Genomic DNA, 25699 nt, shown 5'->3' with positions numbered 1-25699 from the left:
TTGTTTTAGTTCTGGTAAACAAGAATAATTTCAGTTACTGAGGGAAAAAATGGCTGAACTTTTGAAAGGGTATTTTTAAATGAATATGCAAAACCAGCAAGTTGCAGGACAGATAATGATTACAGATCAAGAGTATCAATTAACATTACAGTTCCAAACAGACCACTACATATCAGCATTACAAGCAATAGCTCTAGTTAGCTTTAATGTTTTGAGATGGGATTATCTATCAGAAAGGATAAATTCATTGCATAGGATATAAACGTTTATTGAGAGGATGCAAACAAAATATTTTTACAATTGCAAAAATTAAATTTAAAAAAATTAAACCAGTAAAACTCATTAATTACTTTTACCCTTACCTACGTAATGTTAGTTATAGACTAACTGAAGTCAATTGAGATTTAACAAGATCTAGGATTTTGTAATATTTTGAAAATCTGGATGCAGCGATTACCTTTATTACTTCAGGGTACTGACGAAGTTTCTTCCCACAAGGAGCATAATAAATCACCTCTCCTTGAAGACGGCCACCAACAGTCTTAATTCGGGTTTCTCTCTGCCACCTAAACAACAAAGAAATAAATTCATTCCAAATGAACAAGCGACAATCCAAACAGCTTCTCTGCTTTTCTCAACTTGGAGAAATTTTAGTATTTGGAACAGTAATATTTGAATATTAACCACTTCCCCCATTGCACATGTTCATCATCAGAATGCAATTTTTTTAAGCAGCAGCAAGAAAGGAACTAGCTGGGCTATGAAATAATTACCAACAATTTCCAGTGAACTGCCAAACGACTGAACAATCCTCCTACCGCATCACTGACCGCTTAGTCAACATGGGGAAAAAAATATTCAATGTCGAGCAGTTACAGGGAAGTCAACCAGAAAGGTCATGTCTGCAAACAATGACCGCCTAGCTGGGAGCAAAGTAACTTACCTCCTGGGACACGTTGTGAAACATTTCTAAGTTGAGAGCATCGGTGCTGATAGAAAAAATCCACCTACGCCATGGATGATGGTTGACTGAGGAAAATAATGGGCCAATTTTTTTCCTCCAAATTGAATGTAACTTTCAATTCCATGGCACTAAATTTACATTAGAGGATAAGCCGTATAGATTTGTTTTACTGTTTGATTTGTCTCATATTACCCTGCCTCCATCTGCAATTTTAGAATCTCGTATTATTTGTTAACCTCATTAAAGAGAAAAAAGGAAATGAACAAAAATTCAAATTCTAATAAACATTCCATACTAAAAAGAATTCAAACATCTTTTAATTTCAGTTATTTTTAACTCAATCACTCTGTAAGGAAATGATGCTGGGCTGCTTTCCTGCAAGTTTATGATGTGCATTAATTTAAGGAAATATTTACCTTCCCCTATTCACCAAAGTAGGGAAGAAGAAAACAGAACATCCTTGGCCAGAGAGCTGAAAATTTGTCATTTGGAAAATGCAGGAATCCATTGTTAAGTAAGTAGAGGCAGAACATTTAGAAAATCATAAAATAATTATGTTAACGAAGTTCTACAAAAGGAAAGTTGTACTTGACAAATATATTATAAGTTTTTGGGGGTGTAACAAGCAGTGTGGATAAAAGGAAATTAGTAGTTTGGGTTTCTGAAAGGCATTCAATCAGGTGCCACATAAAACAAAACTGTACAATGCATGCATTCACAGCATTGGAGGAAATAGCATGGATGCAGGACTGGCTTACGAACAGAAAACAGCTGGGATAAATGGGTTATTTTTAAGATCTGTAAGATCTAACTAATGGGGTAACCACAGGGATTAGAGTGCTGGGGTGTTCACCATTTACAATCTATAGTATTGGGTTAGATGAGGAACCCAAAATACTTGCTTTCCTGTGAATCTTTGTATTGTCAGCAAATTTTGCAAGTTGTGGGAAGGATGAACTGTCTGCAAAGGGATATAGATAAATTAAATGAGTGGTCAAATATTTGGGGTGGTGGGAGGCTATCCACTTTGGTAAGAAGAACAGAATTGTAAAATACTGTTTAAATGGAGACAGACAACAGAATGCTGCGGGACAGAGGAATCCGGGTGTCACATGTGAAACACAAAGTTCGAATGCTGGTATAGTAAATGATTGGGAAATCAAATGGAACATTGGTCTTTACTCCAAGGATCATGGAATATAAAAGCAGGGAAATCTGCTTCCATCCTTTCAGGGCATTGGTGAGACCACACCTGAAGTGCAAAGCGTAATTTTGGTTTTCATTTAACAAGGTATCTACCTGCATTGGAGATGGTTCACAGAAGACTTATGTGGTTGATTGATGAAGGGTTGTTTTATAAGGTTGTTTAGCAGGTTGAGGCTAAACACAGTAGGTTCTTGAGGGGACCCCAATGGAGTAGATATGTGTAGAATGTTCCCCTCATGAAGGAACCTACAGCTCGGGGGCTTGACTTCATAATAAGACGCAGGCCATTTTTGACAGAAATGAGGAGGATTTTTTCTTCCTATCATAGGGTTGTGAATCTTTGAGATTACTAAACCCATAAGTCTGTGGAGGTTGGATTATTGAATACATTCAAGACTGACGTAGATTTTTCTTCTATAGGTGAATCAAGGTTTGTGGAGAACAGGTTGGAAAGTGGAAATGAAGCCAAGACTTGGTCAGTCATGAACTTATTGAGGAGCTATAGGGCCTACATTCACTTCTATTTCTTATGTTCGTTTGTAAACTAGAAGCAAGACTTGTTCCATCTTATCTTACCAATACACCAAGAAACAACAACATATACATACTAGAGGCAAAGGCGATTGAACCTTTTAAGAGCCATTGAATGCTTAAAATGTAAAGATATCCAATGCAATGGAAAGATAGAAGTGCACATTGTAGATTACAATAACTAACCACCAGCACACATGTACAAATTATGTCTTTTTATGCTATAAGCATAGAATTTTACAGCTGAAAGAGGCCATTCATCCTATTACATCACTACAAGCACTATGAAAGCTTATCCCTTTCCCCTGCCTTTCCATAGCATCTGAAAGCACAGAAACAGGGCCTTCGGCCCACTACGTCTACGCCAATCATGTGAAGGGTCTCGGCCCGAAAGTTCGACTGTCCATTTCCCTCAATAGATGCTGCCTGACCAGCTGAGTTCCTCCAGCATTTTGTGTGTTGCTCCAGATTTCCAGCATCTGCAGTCTTTCTAGTGTCTCCATTGTACTTATTTCTAGTATTTTCCATAAAACTGTTCATATGTTTCAAATGTTTATCAACTTCATTTTTAAGTGCCTTTAGAAATTCAACATCTGGCTCAAATTCTGTTTTAATATTTCATGGTCCTATCACAAAAAATCCCCTAGCTTTCTTACTTCTTTATTTGTACAATGTTGTTAATGCACTTACCAGTTCAATAGGCCTCAGCAGGCTTTTCTTAATTTACATCATCACAACTTCCTACATCCTTATTAATTACAAAAAAAAACTTTTCGATATTGCCTAATAATTATAGTCTATTATGTCTGGGATCATCTTATTAAGCCTCTATGAACCTGCTTCACATCATAATTTACCCAAACTAGAGGTAGTATTCTAACTGTATATAAAGTAATAATGTTCATATTTTTAGCTTTACTGTTTTATATTTGTATTCTATACTCATGTTCCCCCCCTTCTTCTTACTTTTCAATATTTATGTACATGCAATCCCACCCTCTCTGTTATTGTTACACCTTTAAAAGATATTAATATTCCTCCTAAAATATATTAGGTCAGATCGCACTCAATCCAGGCTATGGCCTACATTTACTATTCACAGGATGCCCAGCTCATGCTGGCAGAATGCCTTGCCCACTGTTTCTAAGTGCTCATGATCAAAGGCACTCAGAAACACTTAAACCACATTTAAATGATTAAAATTTAAAATAATGAGCAGTTAAAAGAAATAAATTCAGTTAAAGCCACGTTCAACTTTTATGAATTAATTTACAATATTAATATTAAATATAGTTTTTAAAAATCTTTCTATTTCAGAACAGTGACCCCCATGCAGGTGGCTGTCATAAAGCCAAGAGGTCAGATATGAAGTATATCCAATCCCTCAGCTCAGTACATTATGAATCCACTGCTGGAGCAAAGCAGAAGGACACATGCATCGCCCTTTGACCTCTGACACATTGTATTTCTGAGCTGTGCACGTGGGTGCAGAAATCCACTCCACTGCCACTTCCCTGCGTGCGTAGAGCCAATCATCCCCCTTTTCCCTGCATTGACACCTGACCTCTGTCTACCCAATCTTTTTAAGACAAATTTTAATTTTTCCTATTCATCTCAGTAATTCTAGTTTTTGCTGGCTCATTTTCCTGCTTTCTCAAAATCATCTCTTCCATCAACAAATACTCAAGCTAGAAATCTGAAATAGAAAGAGAAAATACAGGAAGTACATATACACAGGAGGACAGGCAAGCATCTGTAGAAGGAGAAACAGAATTAACATTTCAGGTCAATATCCTTTCAAGGACACGGATCTGAGGTGTTAGGTTTGCTATATCCTTTGAGGCAGCCTGATCTACTCAACATTTTCTCTGACTTAACTATTTCTTTAGTTATACAATCTATTAAAAAGTGTAACAGGAGAACAAAGCATCACATATCTGAGGGTTCGTAAGTGAATCTTAACCATCAGTATTCTCATATAAAATCTATTACTGTGGTTCGGAATAGAAAACATGCCATACTGATTTCAATAAACAGGATTGCAGTAAGTCAGTGGACGAGAAGAATTAAATTTATATAACATCTCCAATGTCCTCAAAAATCCCAGAATCCTTTACAACACCTCTTAGGCTCTTCAAATTTTATCAGCACTAAACTGGACAAAATAATATGGTCAGCCAATCCGAGGATTAAACCTTTCAATATATGGTGTAACCCTTCCTTTGTTTCACTACAGTAGGAATCCATGCCAGGAATACCCCTTTGCTCAGCTAGTGGAGTCCCAAATGACTTTCTCCTTTATGATGACATAATTTGTCTTGCAAGACTGGATGGAACAGTGCAATTGAAATATTCAACTGGAATATAAATAAGATGTGATCTGCAAATTATTTTACGTAAAACAATTACCCATATTCCAAAGGGATACGCAGCTCTTTTTCATCTGTGACTCTTCTTCGTTTACCTGAACCTGCAAAAACGAAGGTCACATTAAAAAAAGCATCAGTTAACAAAGTAAAATATTTACAATACTTCCAGAAGACAGGAGTCATAAGCAATGAAGTGAGAAGTAGACACAAATGTTGAGGGACATTATGAAATGTAGCTGCAATTGTAAATTACTTCTAGATTTCATTCCTTTATCTTTCAAGAGTTCCCCCGATTTAAAAAATGTTCCAATCACCACCATTAGTTATATTGATATTTTTAGATAAAAGTCAGCAATTAAGACACAATGCACCAGTAACTAATTAGGTTCTTCATGCTCTCTCGAGTTAGTAACCTGGCATCTTGAACATCTGGCTGATGTCTGCTCTTGCTCTCCTGGAGTTGAAATACAAGTATTTTGCTTGCCGTTGTTAAACAGAAAATCAACTTAAGAAATACATGTAAATGACATAAAATACTGATGGCCTCAAATATAATCTTTCAGAAATATGTTTCCCAAATTTCTCAACATGAACTTGCTCTTTGAAGTCATTGGCAGTTAGAGAGAAGCCCTGTCCCTCAAAGAATCAAGTTTCCTACTGCCAATTGGTCATTCATCATTGTCAAAGCAGAGAGCTTACAATGGCCAAGATGTACAAACTAAAATACAGCACCTAAGCCTTCCCCCCCCCAAATCCTGGTGAAATAATTTTTTTTACTAAGCAAGTGAAAGATTCTCAGCCCAAAACATCATAATTCCTTAATTTTAAACATGCCTGAAATTTTAGATTTAGATTGATGCAAGGCTCACTGGCCTGTAGTGCCCTGGCTTATCCCTGGTACCCTTCTTAAATAAAGGCACAACATTAGCTATCCTGTAGTCTTCCGGTACCCTACCTATAGCTAACGAAGATACAAAAATCTCCAATTTTAGATAAAGTCCCTAGATTTTTTTTGTTTAGCTTTAAATTCAAGCCTTGGTCATTCATTGATTATTTGTTCACCATGTTGCATTTCAGCAGGAGCAGTGAAAACTACTATTTCCATTTGGTTGGACATAGAATGAATTGCACTCTTGTCAACCAAGGGTTGACCTTTAGTGATCCATATGGAGACTCAGATATTAGCAAAGTAGCTTGCAAATCATCAAGGTCGTTAGACTTCACAATATACATCAATGGCACTGATAATTGAAAAGAAATGAACTGGGAGTACAGATACAGCACAGGAAAAGAACGTCATACAAGATAATTAAGCTAGAGGAAGGCAATACATCCTATCATAATTCATTGCATTTTTTCAAGGCGGCATTGGGCACATTGTTGACTCTTTTCCTTTGTCCTCCTAGTTCCCACAACAGAGGTCATAACAGAGTGTTTATTTCATGAGCCTGGTGTCAAGCAGACAGATATTGTTGCCTGCCCAAATCTGCCAAAAGAGAGCGAGGATGTGAAAAACATCAGTGTCCTCTCCCGGCTTTAATATTAGGGACGTTGACCTGGGAGAGTACACTTATGTTAGTTCATTTATCTTTCCAGTAAATTTGGAAGGAGGAGTTTGCAGAGACAATGTTGGTGGTATCCTTCTGCAACTAGGTTCAGAAGCACTTAAGAGGGCAGTGATTACTGCTATCTGGTAAACCATGAGTTTTGTCTTGGGTCTAATGCCTTGAGCTTCAAATACCCTTTCCCTCCATCGATCAAAGGCTCTGCTGGTGCTAGTGCAGGTAAATATCATCATCAATGCCTACCTTTGCTGTAAGCTGGCTCCCAGGATAAAAAGGTATGATCCAGGTTTTCCGGAAACTCACCATGAACCTTTATTATTGAAGGGCAATTTATACAATGGGGACAGGGTGCATAGAGGACATTTGTTTTAAGGATGTTCAGTGTAAGGTCCATTATCTCATTTCATTCAGTGAACAAGTTGACCACAAGACATAGGAGCAGAGTTAGGCCATTTAGCCCATTGAGTCTGCTCCACCATTCGATCACAGCTTATTTATTTTTCCCCCTAAACCCATTCTCCTGCCTTCTCCCCATAAACTCTGACACCCTTACTAATCAACAAAATCAACCTCTGCTTTAAATATGCCCAACGACTTGGCCTCCACAGCCATCTGAGACAATGAATTCCACAGATTCACCATCTTCTGGCTAAATAAATTCCTCCTCAACTCAGTTCTAAAGGGACATCCTTTCATTCTGAGGCTTTGCCCTCTAGTCCTAGACTCTCCCACTACTGGAAACATCCTCCCCTCTCCACGTCCACTCTATCTAGACCTTTCAATATTCGGTAGGTTTCAATGTGATTCCCCCTTCATCCTTCTAAACCAGCGAGTACAGGCCCTGAGCCATGAAACGCTCCTCATATATTAACCCTTTCATCCCCAGAATCATTCTCATAAACCTCCTCTGGATCTTCTCCAATGCCACCACATCCTTCCTTAGATATGGGGCCCAAAACTGCTCTCAATACTCCAAATGTGGTCTGACCAACACCTTATAAAGCCTCAGCATTACATCCTTGCTTTTAAATTCTAGTCCTCTCAAAATCAATGCTAACATTGCATTTGCCTTCCTTAATATCAACTCAACCTGCAAGTTAACCTTCTGGGAATCCTGCATTAGGACTCCCAAGTCCCTTTACAACTCTGATTTCTGAATTCACTTCCCGTTTAGAAAATAGTCTATTCTTTCTACCAAAGTGCATGATCATACACTTCCCTACGCTGTACTCCATCTGTTACTTCTTTGCCCATTCTCCCAACCTGTCCAAGTCCTTCTGCAGACTCCCTGCCCCTCCAGCTATCTTTGTATCACCTGCAAACTTGACCACAAAGCCATCAATTCCATCATCCAGATCATTAACATTTAACGTGAAAAGTAGCGGACCCAACTCCAACTCCTGCGGACCACTAGTCACCAGCAACCAACCAGAAAAAGCCCCCTTTATTCCCACTCTTTGCCTTCTGCCACAGCCAATTTTCTATCCATGCTAGTACCTTTCCTGTAATACCATGGGCTCCTATCTTGTTTAGCAGCTGCATATGCAGCACCTCGTCAAAGGCCTTCTGGAAATCCAAGCAAGCAACATCCACTGACTCTTTTGTCTATCCTGCCTGTTACTCCCTCAAAGAATTCCAGATTTATCAGGCAAGGTTTCCCTTAAGGAAACCATGCTGACTTTGGCCTATTTTGTCATGTGCTTCTAAGTACCCCGAAACCTCATCCTTAATAATGGACTCTAACATCTTACCAACCACTGAAGTCAGGCTATCTGGCCTATAATTTCCTATCTTGACAATGACTTTGAGCTCAGTCTCAGCATGTGCACTATTTCTAAGTCTCCTTCAATTCGACTTTTAGCCTGAGTGATGCTTTATTTGTTTGCTCTCCATATCAAGTTTCTTACACATCTAGGTTAAACTTTACCTGTCGCTGTTGTGACAACTGGATTTTTACTAAACTCAATTTGTTATTTCCAAGATACCTTCTAAAATTTCACCCATTCATCTTTTCTCAAGATTCACAATCCTCAGAGAAAACAAACTCGTTCTCATCTCGGTCTTAAATGGTCAACACCATCTCCCAAAACTATGCATCTTAGTTCTATTCTCCTTCACCAGGACAAACTGAGAAAGCATGGGCTCCCTCAAGCCCAAGAAGATCTAATAGGTTTAAACGAACTTGTCTCTGATTTTTCGGAAACTCCAGGGTAGTAAAAGCCTATTCTGTTGAAACTTTCCTCACAAGACAACCCCCTTATCCTATGAATCAATCCACTGAACTTTCACTGCAACATTTTTAAGGGAAGTACAGTAAAAACTCTGAAAATCTAACACGTCAGACTTGGGAGGATGCTAGTTAAATATGCTGTTAATTAAGAGTTGACCCAGCTACCCCTTTGATGCTGCCTCTGTCGGCCAAGCTTTTCCCTCTATTGGCTCAATCGCTCCCTTGGCGTTGCCACACTGCAGGTCCAATGACTCCCTCCGAGATGCCTGTTACTAGAGAGAGGCCCAGATTTTACAATGCTGGGTAACAAAACTTTCACTGTGCAATTCCTCCACACAAGGAAGAAGGGCCCTTCACTTCTTCCATGAACAGTGGCCCAACCTGTCCCCTTTTACAATCACACTCATTCACCTGGCTGAACTCCATTTAACAACTTCTTCAGCTCCACTTACTTTATCCATGTGAAGAGTGTAGCAGTGGGAAACTGTCCTTATTAGGCCTCCTCGCTCAATTACTTTTCCATTACATTAATGTCTGTACTGATGACATTTTCATGCACAAAACACATATCATCTTTGCCACCATTTTCCACCCTGCTCACACCATATTCTCTCCCCTTTGACTTCTCTTATCTCCATCCGAGGGAAGTTTAGCCACCACTGTGTATTAAAAACCAACAAATTTCCACAGCTATCTCAACTATATCTTTTCCCACCCTGCTCCTGTAAGGACTCTCCCAGTTTCTCAGTTTTCATTGAACTCTTCTATTGACAAGAACTTCCAACTGCATCTCCCTTTTTTACCCCACACTTCTGCTCTCACACCACCACCACCCACCCCCCCCCTCCCCCCCACTCTTTCCGGCCAGAAAAATTATAGAATCTCCCTTGTCCTCACGTCCCACTCCAGCCTCCACATTCAATGGATCGTCATCCATAATGCTCGTCACTTTCAATGGGATTCCACCAAAGACGTCCTCCCCTCCCCTTTCAGCATTCCAAAGGGACCATTTCCTCCATGACTCCATGATTTGTTTTTCCATCTTCACCAACCACTCCCCTTTCTCATTCTACTTATGAAAGTGCAGAAGATGCAACATCTTCCCCTTTAATCATTCCCTTCCCATTCTCCAGGAACCCAAAACATTCTTTCAGTGAAGCAGCAATTCCCTTGTACATCTCCTACTCTATGGCATTGCAGTCAGTGCTCACAATGTGGCCATCTCCAAAGTGGAGAAACCAAACACAGATTGGGTGACTGCCTTCTGTTCATTCCCAAAGGTAATCATGACTTCCAAGTGCCTGTCATTTTCACTTTCCATTGCACTGCCATTCTGGCCTCTTTCACTAGCCTCTTGCATTGTTCTAGCATAAGCTTAACAAACAGCATTTTCCTATAGGCATGCCCCTGCCCTTTAAACTCATTACTGAATTCAACAATTTCAAGTAACCATCCTTTCCTCTGTGTGTCACTGCTGGCTCTGATGTAAAGTCATCCTGCTGTAACATTAATTCCCAACATTCCTTCTCCAGGTCTACTGTATGTTTCCAGCGGTTTTTGTTGTTTCAAATGTCCAATCATTTTGCTGTGAACTGCAGAAGACATTTTCAACATGTTCTTTCGTTTCTTTTCTCTAACTGCCAGTTCCAAACATAGTTGTTACCTGGACAATGTTGGGCTACAGCCGATCACAAACAATCCCCTCTGTTACCTCTACCCTTCCCTTTCCCTGTGACTTAAAACATGCTCGTTTTTTGGCTTTACCATTTCAGATGAAGGATTATTCAGCTGAAATGTTGAATTTAGTTCTCTCCCCACAGATGCTGGTCAATCTACCCAGTATTTCCAACATTTTGCATTATTGTTTCAGATTTCAATCATATACATTTTTCTGTTTCAAACGTACCTGCTTGCTAACTTTGAGTTGCTTGTCTGAAGGCATCCAGATATTTCTGACCATCATTATTTACAAGTTGCGAGACTGTTGATTGCTTTTCTATACTTCCTACTAAATAGAATCTCACATTTTCCTTCACAACAACCCATCCGTCAATTTTGTCCACCTTTCTATATCCCTTTAGGCATAGTGTCCTCCTTGCAAACTAGTTTCCTGCTTATCTTTGAACAATCAGCAAATGTGCATAAATTATACTTGACCCCTTCATTATTCATTAATAAAGATTGTACATAGCTGGGACTCTTGCACTGGTTCCCAAAGCTGTGTACCAGGTACAGCTTGCCTGTTTGAAAATGACCCATTTATTTCACCCGTATCTTCTTCCTCTTAACTAGTACAGCCATAGTGATATGTTTTGTCAAACCCACAGGACCCCATCTTTTGCAGCAGCATTTTATATGCCACCTTATTGAATGCCTTTTGGAAATCCAAGCTTACTACATATACCAGTTCCTTTTATCCATCCTATGGGATAATTGGGAAGTGCCCAGGCCAATACTTATTGCTCAATCAAATCCCTAACCAAAGAGATTAAACAATAGTTATAAATTAACATGTGGGGGAGTTTGTTGTATGGAAAATGGCCACCATACTTGCAACATTACAGCAACTTGAAAATAATTTGTTAGCTGTAAAATACTTTGGGACTATCTGAAAGGGATTTGAAATGTGCTTGATAAATGCTTCTTTCATTCTTTTCCTGGTTGGAATAAAGAAAGCACAGAGGAGTGCTTCAGGATTAAGGACTTCTGGTTGCCACTACGATACAGAGCACAGATCAACATAACGATGTGCTCTTGGGAACAGATCAGAAGTAAGTCGACGTAGGGCTGCCAACACTATACTTCAAAAATAAAGAATGAATCAAGTATGGAGCTTGTTATGGGTTGAACTTGATTTGCCTCACCAGTAATCACTTTGAATCAATGTTGCATGCTACCTGAAACAATCACAAACGAAAACAGCTTTCTATTTACCCTATCTAAATTCATCATGATCTTGTACACCTCCATTAAATACATTACACAGCTCTACTCTAAAGATACAACAACTCACTTCATTAACTCTTTTATTCTATGGCATAAAAGCTAAGGGCCATAGCGCTGCTGAGGCAACAGGTAGCACTGCAATACTTTACTACAAGTTTCAATTTGTGATGGCAACAGATGACAAATCTCAACATCAGCCTATTTTAATGAGAAGCATTGGCCTCATCAAGCATGTAGAATCTTACGTTACAAAACTGTCACAGACAAAATGCTGCCATTTGGCCCATCAAGTTGCCTTCATGAAGAACAATCCTACGAGACTGATTCTGTTCTTTCCCCCAAGTCCTACAATTATTTCCTCTCAAGTACCAAAGCAATTGTCTCAGCACTGACCACCCTGGGGAATCTCACTTCAGTCTGGAAAACAATGATTTACCACTACTCTCTGCTGTCTGCCTTTGAGCCAATTACCTGTGATTAACCCTTCAACTCCATGTGCCTCATTAATCAAATGCCAATCAAGTTCATGTTACTGACAGATATTGCAATCCCTTCATAAATTTTCTCTGTTATCACACAAAAAAATTCAATCAATCAATCAGGTTAGTCAGACATGATATTCTTTTGACAAATTTGTGCTGGCTCACCTTTACCAAATTAAATTCTCCAGCACTTGCTATCTTTTCCTGTGAATAATGTTTTTAAAATTTTTCCACAACCAAGATTCAACTGAATAGGATGTGGAAGCATTCCCCGAAGATCATCTCATTGCCTTCCTCTTACTGCCCATTCTTCTGGCAATTTCTCCTGCCCTGTGGTGTCATCCTTCAGCAATTAAAATTATGCTGTTAAAGATGCATTCCTGCCAGTTATCTCACATTGGGCTGTATAAATTTAAAACATAGTGAGCAGCACTGGGGAAATTGATAATAGAAAATAGGCCCAACAAAAAGCACCAATTTACATGCATTATTGTGGGTTTAGCAGCCTGGCCTTCCCCAACAATTTGGAATGGTGTGAGGCAAACTTTTATAGACGTCTGAAGCGTTGGAAAGACTGCTCCTATACCCACAATCCTCCAAACCAGACTTCTGAGCATCCCTTAAATTTAGTTGCTCTACCACTGAATCATTCAATATCCCAAGCTCTGGAATTCTCCATCTCTGAAATTCTCTATCACTCTTTCATTCTTTAAGGCACTCCTTTAAATTTTTCTTCAATCAAGCCATTAATCATCAGCACTAATAACTGATGACACAGCTTAATGCCAGATTTGTTGATAATCTTCCTGTTAAGTGGCTTTTATTAATATTAATGGTGCTATGCAAATACAAGCCATTTTTTAATCTCATTTAATAACATATTCCAGAAAGAAATAGTCTTCAAGAAAACAGGAAAGGCAACTAGTAGGTAGATCAGTGGGAAAAAGCAAATATTACCAGATGGTGTAGGTGGCCCATATGAAGATGATGCAGTTCCTCTGTAAGTCTGTGTTGTAGATCCTGATGGCAATGCACTAGATGATGACTTTGAAGTTTTCATTATACTGAGGCCAACTGGTGTAGAGTGGGCTGAATGACTAGAAGCAGCATGACTTGAATGAGTAGCTTTGTTGAATTTATGAGGAATTTCATCTCCTTCATTTTCTGTGTCAGGCTCATCTTGTTCCTTAATGTCATTATCTGATCCATCTGTTTCTGTCTCTGAGTCACTGTCGGCCTCTAATTAGTAGAAAAATTAATAAATATTATTAGGACTTCCTAGAGTCCTGTGCAGCCTGTAACAAATCTGATGTTATTACTCAGGTCACTCGCCATAAATATTGTTAACTTATTTTGAAGTTATAACTTCAAAGTTTGAGATCTTCATTTGTGAGATTCACAGAATCACCACATCAGGTTTCGCTATGTAATGCTGTACTGAAATTATTGGTTTCAGCACAGTGTTCACTGTCGACATATTGTAAATTCTCAGAGCTATTGGGACATGAGTGATTGCAGAGAAAGCACATACTATCAAAGGATGTACAACAATACAAACCAAAAGGGAATGTTACTACTGAGTGATAGGACAATGTAATGATGGGAATAGGATGGGCCAGCAAGAAGTTTTCTCTCATTAACTATCAAGTTTAGGTGAACTCCCTAATGCAGCAGTGAGCAACAAACTGAAATGTGGCAGACTGGAATGATACTGAGGATTGAAAGCTGAGAGCGACCACTACCCTATCCTTTAAAGGAAAGCAGGAGGCCCACAAAGCAGCATTTGAGCTTGCTAAATGTGAGTGTGGACAAAGAAAAGAGTCTGAATGTTGGCTTTTCAAATAGCAAAGCTTTCAGGGAAATAGGGTTATTTCACCCTAATTTTCTACAAGTGACAAACCATTATTTTCAATCTCACTGCTGATGAACTGTACACGCTGCACCGCTGTTGATGTCATATAGGAAAGTTATACACAAAAAACACCGGGCCAAATGAAAACCATGCCAAAATGTCTGGAGTCGAATTTCCCATTGTGCGCAAGGACACCCAGAAATGTGTACAAAATAATTTACTTCCAGGTTAAGCCAATTTTCAACAACAGAGTGCAATTTTTTTTTTGAGTCCTCAGCCAAGAATCTTTAAATCACCAAAGTGTAGTAAAATGCATATACTGAAGAATAAAAAACAATGAATAGAGAGCTTGAAGTACTGTTACCTGCTACAGATTATTTCTTACATTCTCCCTTGTTCATCATTGCACTTCGTGGACGAAAACTCAATACAGCTAATTACTGCACAAGCTGTAAAGGTGTTATTTACACATACATTGGTATAAGGTATTTATACACAGAGGTTGATTGTCCCACTATACGTAGGTGAGAGTCCATCTCAGTCATCCAAAGTGGTTGGAATCAAACAAGTCAAGCCATTCCCTTCAATTCAACTGTTGCCTAAGGTTTATCGCCTGTGAATTTTTTTTCGTAATTAGACTTCTTTAACAGATTGATGTTTTAAAGGGAGATTTAAGACGTGATTCTTTTATAGAGCCTTGGGTAAACAAATCCGTAGAAAGGATCTACAGTAGATAGGTTTTATTTAACTGCTTCTGCTTAGTACTCAGACAATTCAGGTATCATTTTATGATTAAGCATTAGTACACAAAGAAAACATCTGCTGCTTTCACAATGCTATTCTTTTATAGTTTTCATGTTCAATAAAATAAATAACTTAGTCTGGTAGTCCAAATTCTTTATTCTTCTAAAGCTGAAATTATCACATAGTAACAAACAATATCCATCATTAAACTGGAGTGGCAAGGTCAAGGTTTGGTGTTAAATTTGCATATTTTGATACTTTATAGAAAAGTGAATGCTCTGGCCATCAGAAACACAAGGTCACAAGGTATGAGAATCATCAATAGCTCTGATACCTGGATATACCTGTTATAGAAATGTTCAACATCTGTCAATTGCTGCAACAACTTAAACTACATTTGCAAGTGACATCAACTTCATGAAATACAAAACATTTAATTGGTAGCAAAGTCCTCAAGAGTGCTAATCATCATTGAAGGTATCTACATATTATAAAATCATTAGATCTGGCTGCTCTGTGACAGGCAGTCCTCTGGACAAAAAAAGTTGCAGAACACACACAAGACAATCCTCATCATACACATATCAGAGTTCCCATTTGGTCATCATCAAAAAGTGTGTCAGACAGCATTCATTCAACTGCCTACAAACTCCACTAAGTGGCTGTATATTAGAATTCCTTTCAGTTAATTTACTCTTTCACTCCTTCTTAATCCTCACTCTCAATGTTGACAGAGAATTGCAAAATATGTATAAAATATTTGTCACGTTGTAAATGCTGCAGAATATTATTCTAATCTTTATGATAACATGTTTACATTTTTCACAAGTACCTAGTCAAATAAGTTGTCAACATTAGGCTAATACTGAGCTGGAAAATAATGTTAATTTTTCACGTGACATGACCAGCAAAGTTGAATGCAGGTAAGTATTGTATTGACAGCTCAAACAATCCTGACACAGCAAAAAAAATCAAAGTGACAATAGAGGTCTGTAACTTGTAAGATTTTTTTTAAAAAACAACTAATGCCTCCTTACAGGAATACATTCATGAGCTCTGCAGAGGCTGAAAATTAACTAGCAGGATTGATGTGGCTTGACTATTGAGCGAAAATATTCATCATCTTGTTATTATTTACGACCAGTTACAAGAGGGGAACCATTCCTGAGGAAGGAATCAAAGTCAGGCCATCAAATATGGCAAAAGGAAGTACTGAAACAAAATGCTGTTTTTCCTAACTAAATGTGTTGGGAATAAAGAAACAAAGGAATAGAGTAGTAGCCACAATCTTACTTTTTGTACAATAAAATAAATAAATATAATAGATACAATTATGAATCCATCCATATAAATCTATTTTATTGGATGACAGGTGGCAAGGAAAAGTAAATAAACTTAATGAAACACTAAATACTGCTTAATACTGCACATAAATGCTTCACTGCAGACTTATCATAGCACCATAGTGACACAGCACTAACATGTTAGTCAACTTAAAACATTTTACGATTTGCATACTAATATTTATGAAGATAATTCACAGCAATGAAGATTGCAGTGATTCAATTAAAAAAAGATTCAAAGTAAGATACTAGGTGATGAGGAATTAAATGTTCTGTGTCACTCTTAAAATGAATGATACATTTCATATAATATCTAAGTGGAAAATTTTGTGGAAAAAATATTGAGTAGTAGAATTTGACCAATTTTAAAATTTGGGGAAGGCTGTCTACGCAATTGGGTGAAATTCATCTCCGAGAGCAGTGTAAGGTAGGAAAACACAAGTCAACATCATGTTTTGTACTCCACTAGTTTCAAACGGGTAGGCAGGATGCAGTTCAGTATCGTCAATTTTGCACTACTAAACAATTTAATGCCTACACTTTGTTGAAAACCTCCAATTAAAACAAATCTTAAAATTCTAACCTGATTGACTGTTATTAGAATCATCTTCATCATCATCTTCATCATCATCATCTTCATCTGAGTCATCAGAATCCTTGCTACTTGGAACGTCAGAATCATTTCCTCTGAATTGATCAGCCAAAGATTGGGCAGAAAGATGCTGATGTTGCTGCTGAATAGGTGCAGTGACTTTAATGCTCACTGATTTGTCATTAGCAGAACTCTGGGATAATACAGGAGAGGTAGAATGTCGAACTGGTGTCACATGATTGCCAGAATGATTCTTTAAATTAGTACCCAGTGTAATTGGTGTAAAGGGTGCACTGCTACCAGAGTTCGTAATTATTTTATCTGTATTCTTAATTTGGATTCTAGATTTGGTCGTAAGTGCCAAAGGGGCTTCCTGAATGACACTCTGAATTACTCCATTAGGTTGCTGCTGCACAAGTGCACTTGTTGTTGAGGGGCTTGACTGGTTACCATCAACTGGAGGCAGCTTCTGGTGTGCTGGTGAACTAGCAGCTGATTTTGGACTAGACAAAGGGGTCTGGAAGCTCTTGTTACCACCTGCTGCTGCCTTCTTCTGGGCCTTGTACTGCTCTTGCTGTTTCTTTAATTGTGCTGGAAATGACTGCTTAAATAGTTCCTGTAAATAAACAGAATATTGAATTAACAGCCAGGAATACAATGTTAAATGACAATATAAATTCAAGGCAAGATTTCTGGTCAAAGCTGTGCAAAACTAGCCCTCAAAAATACAATTTCCTTTAGGACAATGAGTAGAAGCACAGATGGCAGATTTCATAAATATATCAATCATATTAAAGCCATTTCTTTAAAAGGCAAAAAGCTAAACCATAAATCTCAATAGTTAGTCACAGATTGGTAATGACCAATGAACACTTCAAGATGCCAACCTGCTTTCATAGCCTACTATGCTCATTAACACATGAAGGGAGGAAAATATTGGACAGAGAATCTATCTAAACTGTTACAACAGGTGTATCCCAAATCATAAAAATAAATGTTTTCAGACTTTCAGGGCTTCAAGGAATGAGGGACAGAAATGCCTGAGTATGTAGATAACATTTCAAAAAATGCAGTCTGATGACAATTTATACTTTTGCAAAACAAACTAACCAATCAATGTTGATTCTTTCAAGTGTCATGGTATAATTTGCTCAAAAATAATTGTAAAAGCTTCACATTAACACAAACGAAATAAGAATATTTACCAATATTTCAATGTCTTAAAGCAAAGAACAAAACCTAGGGATTTCCAAAATAAGTAACTCTACTTAACACCTAAAAATTAAGGCATCAGCACTAAACTCAATTCCAAGCTTTTAAAATTCGAGCTTTGGATACCTTGCCATTTCCTTTCAAATTACCACACTTTCTCTTCTTTTCAAGATTGGCTGTGACCTGAAAAATGAGCTTTGGCCCAATGTGCAGGTTCTTCAGTTTTAAAAACTCAAACGATGATCACTGAAATTAAGTCAACTTGCCTGTTTCAAACGTAGATCATGTGGTGACCCCAGTTCTTCAGAAACACATATATTCCCTGCCTTGAGAAGTTCAGGTAAAGCACCAGCTGGTTTTGGAGAAGATTCTTTCCTTCCCTGATTGACCGAAGGCACAGGTTTCATCCCAACTGTTAGCCCAGTGGACTGAATGACACTCTGTTGTTTTTTGCCAGACTCATCATTTGTGTGAGAGCTCTGGAAAATGAGGGAAAGTTGCGACAAAACTGGAGGTTGTTTCTGCTGGGATTGGAATGGATGTGAAGTTTGAGAATCTGTGGCAAGATGCAAATGCTGGTTCATTCTTTTGTCATATGAATATTTAAGGTCACAAGCAGTTTGGCTCATTTCTTTTGATTCTTTCATAGTGTGCATCAAACCCTGAAATTAAATTTAAATTCACTTGTTAAGACAAAATAATTCTTAAAGAATCATAGGTTAGGTCCTTTAAGTATTTTTATACTATGGTCAGTAATGTTCTTAAACTTAACTTTTCCAAACATCACCTTTAAAGTAAATATAGAAATTTAGAGAGTAACTGGAATCAGCACATCTGAGCCAGGCATGCTGGGGCAGGTGAGAATAATCAAGTCTGAGGACGTAATTAAATTGTATTCTTACTCTTACTTTCTTGGAAAGCATGTAAGTTTGAGGGCTGGGGGAATGTTTTCCCTTGATTATGATGGTCCACACAGATGAATAGATTGCCAACAATAACCAACTAGGCTCAAATGTATGTTTTATAACACCAAGGAGCATCTTAATCAATTTGTGTTTTATCCATGCTAAAACCTTCAATTTCCTGCAACTGTATGCAGCCTGATAATGTACTCTTTTTAAGACGAAAATCTAACTTTACAAACTTCCAGAAGAATATCTCTATTTACCATCTAAAATATTGCAATGCCATGTTTTTACAACTCAAACTTTGGATGCCCTACAATCTCTTTTCAAATTAAATCTTTTTTGGTCTCTCATACTGTGTCGAGCACTGGCCAAGTACCTAGATTTTTCAGTTTTATAAAACATAAACCACACCGAAGCTTTTATCACAGTCACTCTTCCTTCACAGCACTGAACCTAAATTCCATGTGGAGTATAACTACAGTATTTTTTCCTGTTACCAACAAAAAAAATCTCCCATTTACTGATGTTATATTCCAATATTTTTTAACCATTCCCCACCTTCCTAATATCCTCTGCTTATTATCCAACAGCATAGGAGCTCATTCAATATATAAGCAATTTGAAAGAGGTATTAAGTTAGTCCAATTCTCATGTTTTTTTTCCCCTTTTAAAAAAATTCTTCAGGCAATGCTCTCCAAATCATGATACTGCACACAAGAAAATTATACTTACTTCCACATCCTGTTCCCAATCCCTCCAAAATCCTTTTGTCAACTACCTTTAAAATATCTTCTTTTATATGTGTTTCAGCTCTTTTTTTATTAAAATAAAATAAATAACCGGTTTAGGCACCTTATGAAAGGGTGGCATATCCATGAGGGACAGAAGAGATTTAATATAAATGGTACCAAGGTTACTGGACTTCTGTTTACATGGAAAGACTAAGGAAGTTCCTTACAACAGACAAAGTCATGGGGAGATTTGATGGAGGCATTCCTAATCATGTTAGGTTTAGATACAGCAGAAAATGTATCCAGTGATAGAAGTGTAGTAACCAGGTGACACAGGATGAACCAGGGTGACATTTAATGCAGCAAGGTGCAATTTGATGTAGCATCTGTTGTACATTGCTGGAATGGATGATGGAAAACAGATTGAATACCTTCTTTGAAAAGGATATACCTCTTCAAACGAGTCAGCACTGGCAAAATAAGCCAAAGACCTCCTAATGCAGTATGACATTCCATGATTATATCTACAATTTTAATATATTTCCCTCTCGGCCTAAATTCAGCATATTAAAGAAAGAAAGCAGTAATAAAATACTTTTCCTACGTAATAACCCAATACCTTATGAGCAAGAAGCCCTCAGGGAAGAATAATATTAGCGGACAAGAATTTTACAACAAATTTGAAAGTGTTGCAGTTCAATCCAAAATTAGGGTCTTAAAACCTAAACAAAGAAAACTACAAAAGGTATGAGAAGCAAGTTGGTGGTGAGTGATTGGAAGCTACATTAAAATAGTATAATGGTAGACAAGTAATGGTTATCACTTAAGATAATACACAATTTACAAACAAAAAATCCTCTCAGCTTCAAAAACCCTAAAGAAAAAATAACGCATCAATAGTTGATAGGAGAAAATTAAAGACAGTATTGAATCAAAGAGAGCTATAAGGTTGCCAGATACAGCAGAGGAAGAACAAGAAATTGATAAAAGATAGAATGTCAGAGTTAACTGGAGAGAAATATAATAGTGGACTGTAAAAGCTTCCATAGGCATAGAAAAATGGAAATGCCAGCAAGGGCAAATGTTACTTCTTCACTGATAGAGACCAAAGAATTTCCAATGAAGACCATAGAAATGCCAGAGAAATTAAATAAATAGCTTGTGTCTGTTTTCACAAAAAACCTGCAGAAATATTAAAAAACTGAGGATATGAATAACATTATTTAAAAAAAGAGAGAAATTTGAGAGATTGAAGCCAATAAATCCCAAGGATCCTATGATCTGCATCTCAGAGGCTTTAAAAGAGGTGGCTGTAGAGTTGGTCGATGCATAGATAGTCATCCTTCAAAATTCCATAGATTCTGCAATGGTTCCTGAAAATTGGGAGAGGTGAGGCAAGTAGCAAGTGTGATCTCCCTATTTAAGAAAGAAGGGAGAGACAGAGAAAAGAGCAAATCACAGACTTGTTAGTCTAATATCAGTAGCAGGAAAAATGTTGGAATCAGTAATAAGGTTTGCAAAAACAGAGCACCCAGGAAAGAATAATTTTTTTTTACAGAACCAGCATAGATTTAAGAAACAAAAGTCACATTTGACTAATTTATTTGTGTTCTTTGAGGATGCAACAAGTAGAATAAATGAGAGAATTAATGGATGTTGGATATATAGATTCTCAGAAGACTTTGGATACACTCTCACATATGAGGTTGGTCAAGAAGGTCAGAGGACACAGGATTGGGAATAATGTAATGACATGGATCAAGAATTGGTTAACAGAAGGAAGGAATGGGAATAAACAAGAAATTGAGCCTGTTGCATCCAGTGGAATATTAGCAAGCTAAGATAAATAACTGATGTGGTCAACTGATTGTGTTTTGGAGGCGGTAGATGAGGAGTAAGGTAATTGGATATGCAAGGGTGGGAATGCGAAAGGCAAATTAAATTTCCAACACAAATCACTTGAAAGTGTTCAACACATTTTAATCTAAAAAAATCAGTCTAAAGATAAAAATCAAAAAGCAGACAGATTTATGGAAACCATTTCTAATTTTACCTTTGTCTTCTTTGAATGTGGGGATTCAGTTTCAGAATCTGAATCAGCATCCTCACTATCTTCTTCTCCAACACTATGATCATCATCATCCTCATCGTCATCCTCATCGTCATCGTCCTCATCGTCGTCATCGTCATCAAAGTCATCAGAATCACTGCTGCTCAAACCTTCGCTGGAAGAATCTGATGACGTGCCTGATTCACTTTCACTGTTACTGGAGCTTTCAATTGCTTTCTTTCTGGGCTTCTAATAGAAATATTACAAATTGAACAAAAAATTCACTTTCAGAGATCAAAGTATTCAATTTCTTTTAAAATACAAATTACACCTTTTAATCTCCCTCCACTCACACATCATTCACAATCAATGGACTGGTGAACAATCTGCTCCCACAGCTCTAACATCACCATTTTAATTCAGCTATTTTAATACTGTAGACAGAGTTATCTTGAAAAAAAAAATCCATACAAACGTCTTCTCATTAAAATATCTTCTGTGGAAGCAACATAGGATTCAAAACCACTCACAACTGCTCTTTGAAAGTACACATTGAGGCACGTGCAAATTTCATCTTGAAAATAACTAATAGAGCTCATGAAGTTGAGGGGCAGCACTACCAGCAAATACACACTTCATCAACATCAAAGCAAGAGTTATCAAACTTTTTGTCTGTTATGTGTATTTTATCAACAATTGAAGGACACATCTTTCTGGATGGACAAGTACACTCAGTGACCATCACAACAATTAGAAAGCATCAAGCTTAATAGACCGTGAGTTCTTTAACAAATCAACATCCATTTTCTCAATAAGCTATAATGAGTTATGACAATGTGAGACCAAAAAACAGCTGAGGCATACACAGATTTCAATTCAGCTGCAAACACCACCTCTTAGCCTGGCTAAAAGTACACTTTTACTATTTTGCTATTAATGAAATATAAATCAATATTAAGATAATATAACAGTATATCAAATTAAAAGTTGCATACCTTTTCCTTAACCTTATCTGGAGTTTCTGAAAGTCTACTTTGCTCAAGAATGCACTTCCGACCTTTTCCAGAAATTGTCATGTGCGTTTGTCCAGATGAAATCATTCCAATGGTAGCCAATCCAGATGTGCTGACTCCTGATACTGCTGTAATGCTGCTACCATTCAATGATCCATTAATACCTTCAAAAGAAACTGCAAATTGTGGGAAAAGCACTATTTTTTTTGTGCAAATAAGGCAAAGGTCCCCAAAACCACACTTCTAGTTCATAGTAGAAACAAAGAGCAGTTGCATGAAATGCTAATCAATAGCATTATGTATGATGCTATAATAAACTCTTAAATTGTGGCGGCTGCTACTGTGATTCAAAAATAAAGACACGAATCCGTGAGTTGTAGAACAAGACTGACTGATTTATTTCCCACTGTGCGCAGGCCTTCTAAGTGAAACGGTTCCCGCCTTCCGAGAGAGGAAATGACGTACGCGCTACGTCATTAAAGTCTTTTCACGCGCGCGGGTTCTCCCCCGTCGCTCGGGGAAGACGAAGGCCCAGCACCATCTTGGGCCTTGCCGCTCCGACAACGTGCACCCTGACCGTCGAGCCGGTTCGCATGCTCGGTTGGTGAGTTGCCACACAACCCACCTCCCCCCCCAGAACCGGCGATACGATCCCCAAAATTCGTGGGCTGTGCTAGCCGTTGCTTAGGTGGTCGGCCTCTGCGTTGTGGTGTTGGGACCTCGACCGGTTGTCGTAGGTCTAAATGGGCTGATTTGAGGCAGTCCGTCGTGAAGACTTCCTTCTTACCCCCAATGTCCAAAATAAAGGTGGACCCATTGTTTCTGACAACCCGGAATGGCCCCTCGTATGGCCGTTGCAACGGTACCCGGGGTGTGCCCCTGCGAACGAAAACGAACTTACAGTCTCGTAGTTCCTTGGGCTCACAGGATGGGGATGGACCATGTCGCGAAGTGGGGATCGGTGCCAGGCTGCCGAGCCTCTTGCGCAGTCTTCCCAGGACTGCCATGGGTTGTTCCTCTTGCCCCCTAAGGGCAGGTATGAACTCCCCTGGGACGACCAGGGGTGCACCGTACACGAGTTCGGCTGATGAAGCATGGAGATCCTCCTTGGGGGCAGTGCCTATGCTGAGCAGAACCCAAGGAAGTTCGTTGACCCAGTTAGGACCTTTCAGGCGGGCCATCAGGGCTGATTTCAGATGGCGGTGGATGGTGGTGTGCAGCTGCGTTCCTAGCACGTTCGCTAATGCAGACCATAGGCTGGAGGTAAACTGGGCGCCTGTCTGAAGTGATGTGGGCCGGAACACCAAAGCGCGAGACCCAAGTTGTGAGCAGCGCCCGGGCGCAGGAATCGGTCGTGATGTCTGGAGAGAGGGGTTGCCTCTGGCCACCTCGTGAACCAGTCCATGATGGTAAAGAGCTACCGCGCTCCTCTTGAAACTGGCAGGGGAGCAACGAGGTCAACGTGAATGTGGTTGAACCTTCTATGGGTAGGCTCGAACTGCTGTGGCGGGACCCTGGTGTGTCATTGGATTTTTGATATCTGGCAGTGTGGACAGGTCTTGGCCCACTCACTGACCTGTTTGCACAGGCCGTGCCAGACAAATTTGCTGGCGACTAATCCGACAGTTGATCTGATGGACAGGTGTGCCAACCCGTGTACCGAGTCGAAAACGTGTTTCCGCCAGGCTGCAGGAACTATTGGGCGGGGCTGACCGGTTGCAACATCGCACAGGATGGTCTGCTGACCTGGGCCAACTATGAAATCTTGGAGCTGCAGGCCTGAGACTGTGGTTCTGTAGCTGGGCAGCTCGTCGTCGACTTGCTGTGTGTCAGCCAGGGCCACGTAGTCTACACCCAGGGACAGGCTGTGGATGGTTGGTCTGGAGAGAGTGTCAGCAATGACATTGTCCTTTCCAGAGACACGTTGGACATCCGTTGTGAACTCGGAAATATAGGACAAATGTTGCTGCTGGCGGGCTGACCAGGGATCGGAGATTTTAGAGAAGGCGAAAGACAATGGCTTATGGTCAGTGAACACACTGAAAGGCCTGCCTTCTAAAAAGTACCGGAAGTGCCGGATTGCCAGGTACAGCACTAGTAGCTCCCCATCAAAAGCACTGTATTTAAGTTCAGGTGGCTTAAGGTGCCTGCTAAAAAACGCCAAGGGTTGCCAACAGCCTTCAATTAGTTGTTCCAGTACCCCACCGACCACAGTGTTGGATGCGTCCACCGTAAGGGTGGTTGGGACGTTTGTCCTGGGGTAGACCAGCATCGCAGCGTCTGCTAGGGCTTCTTTGGCCTTAATGAAGGCAGCCGCGGCCTCGTCATCCCAGGCGATGTCCTTGCCCTCGCCAGACATCAGCGAGAACAAGGGGCGCATGAGACGGGCTGCTGCAGGGATGAAACAATGGTAAAAGCTGACCATCCACCATCCTGAACTCCTGCAGACCTTTGATCGTGTTGGGATGGGCAAAATGGCGGATTGCGTCTACCTTGGCAGGTAGGGATGTTGCTCCCTCGCTGGTGATTCTGTGGCCGAGGAAATGAATAGAGTCGAGCCTGAATTGGCACTTGGCCAGGTTGATAGTGAGGCCGAAATCACTGAGGCGGGAGTACAGTTGGCGGAGGTGGGAAAGGTGTTCTTGGCGGTTACAGCTGGTGACAAGAATGTCAACTAAGTAAATGAACACAAAGTCCAGGTCGTGGCCTACCGCGTCCATCAGCCGCTGGAAGGTCTGCGCGGCGTTCTTAAGGCCGAACGGCATTCGAAGGAATTCGAAGAGGCCGAACAGAGTGACGAGTGCAGTTTTGGGTACGTCATCAGGGTGGACGGGGATTTGGTGGTACCCCCAGACGAGGTCCACCTTGGAGAAGATGTGGGCCCCGTGTAGGTTTGCCGCGAAGTCCTGGATATGAGGGACGGGGTAGTGGTCTGGGGTGATGGCGTCGTTTAGCCTGCAG

At 39.5% G+C, this 25699-nt stretch overlaps 1 protein-coding gene across 17 annotated transcripts in view; it reads right to left on the bottom strand.

The window, feature by feature from the left end:
- Nucleotides 1-25699, bottom strand: part of baz2ba (bromodomain adjacent to zinc finger domain, 2Ba) — a 227068-nt gene that overhangs the window by 96848 nt on the left and 104521 nt on the right. For all 17 annotated transcript variants that reach the window (XR_007955976.1, XM_052011471.1, XM_052011509.1 and 14 more), the window contains 7 exons: nucleotides 22721-22902; nucleotides 21729-21974; nucleotides 18303-18698; nucleotides 16816-17440; nucleotides 13251-13532; nucleotides 5111-5171; nucleotides 458-566 (listed from right to left, as the gene is read on the bottom strand). Coding sequence is in view for 16 of the 17 variants with exons in the window: in XM_052011471.1 (XP_051867431.1) it covers nucleotides 458-566; nucleotides 5111-5171; nucleotides 13251-13532; nucleotides 16816-17440; nucleotides 18303-18698; nucleotides 21729-21974; nucleotides 22721-22902 (1901 nt within the window). In the remaining variant the exon portion in view is untranslated. The remainder of the gene's footprint in view (nucleotides 1-457; nucleotides 567-5110; nucleotides 5172-13250; nucleotides 13533-16815; nucleotides 17441-18302; nucleotides 18699-21728; nucleotides 21975-22720; nucleotides 22903-25699) is intronic.

This window comes from Pristis pectinata, chromosome 1 (genome assembly GCF_009764475.1).
Source record: "Pristis pectinata isolate sPriPec2 chromosome 1, sPriPec2.1.pri, whole genome shotgun sequence".
In the NCBI taxonomy this organism is placed as follows: Eukaryota; Metazoa; Chordata; class Chondrichthyes; order Rhinopristiformes; family Pristidae; genus Pristis; species Pristis pectinata.
The sequence above is the reverse complement of the archived record's forward strand: the minus strand, read 5'-3'. Positions and strand labels throughout refer to the sequence as shown.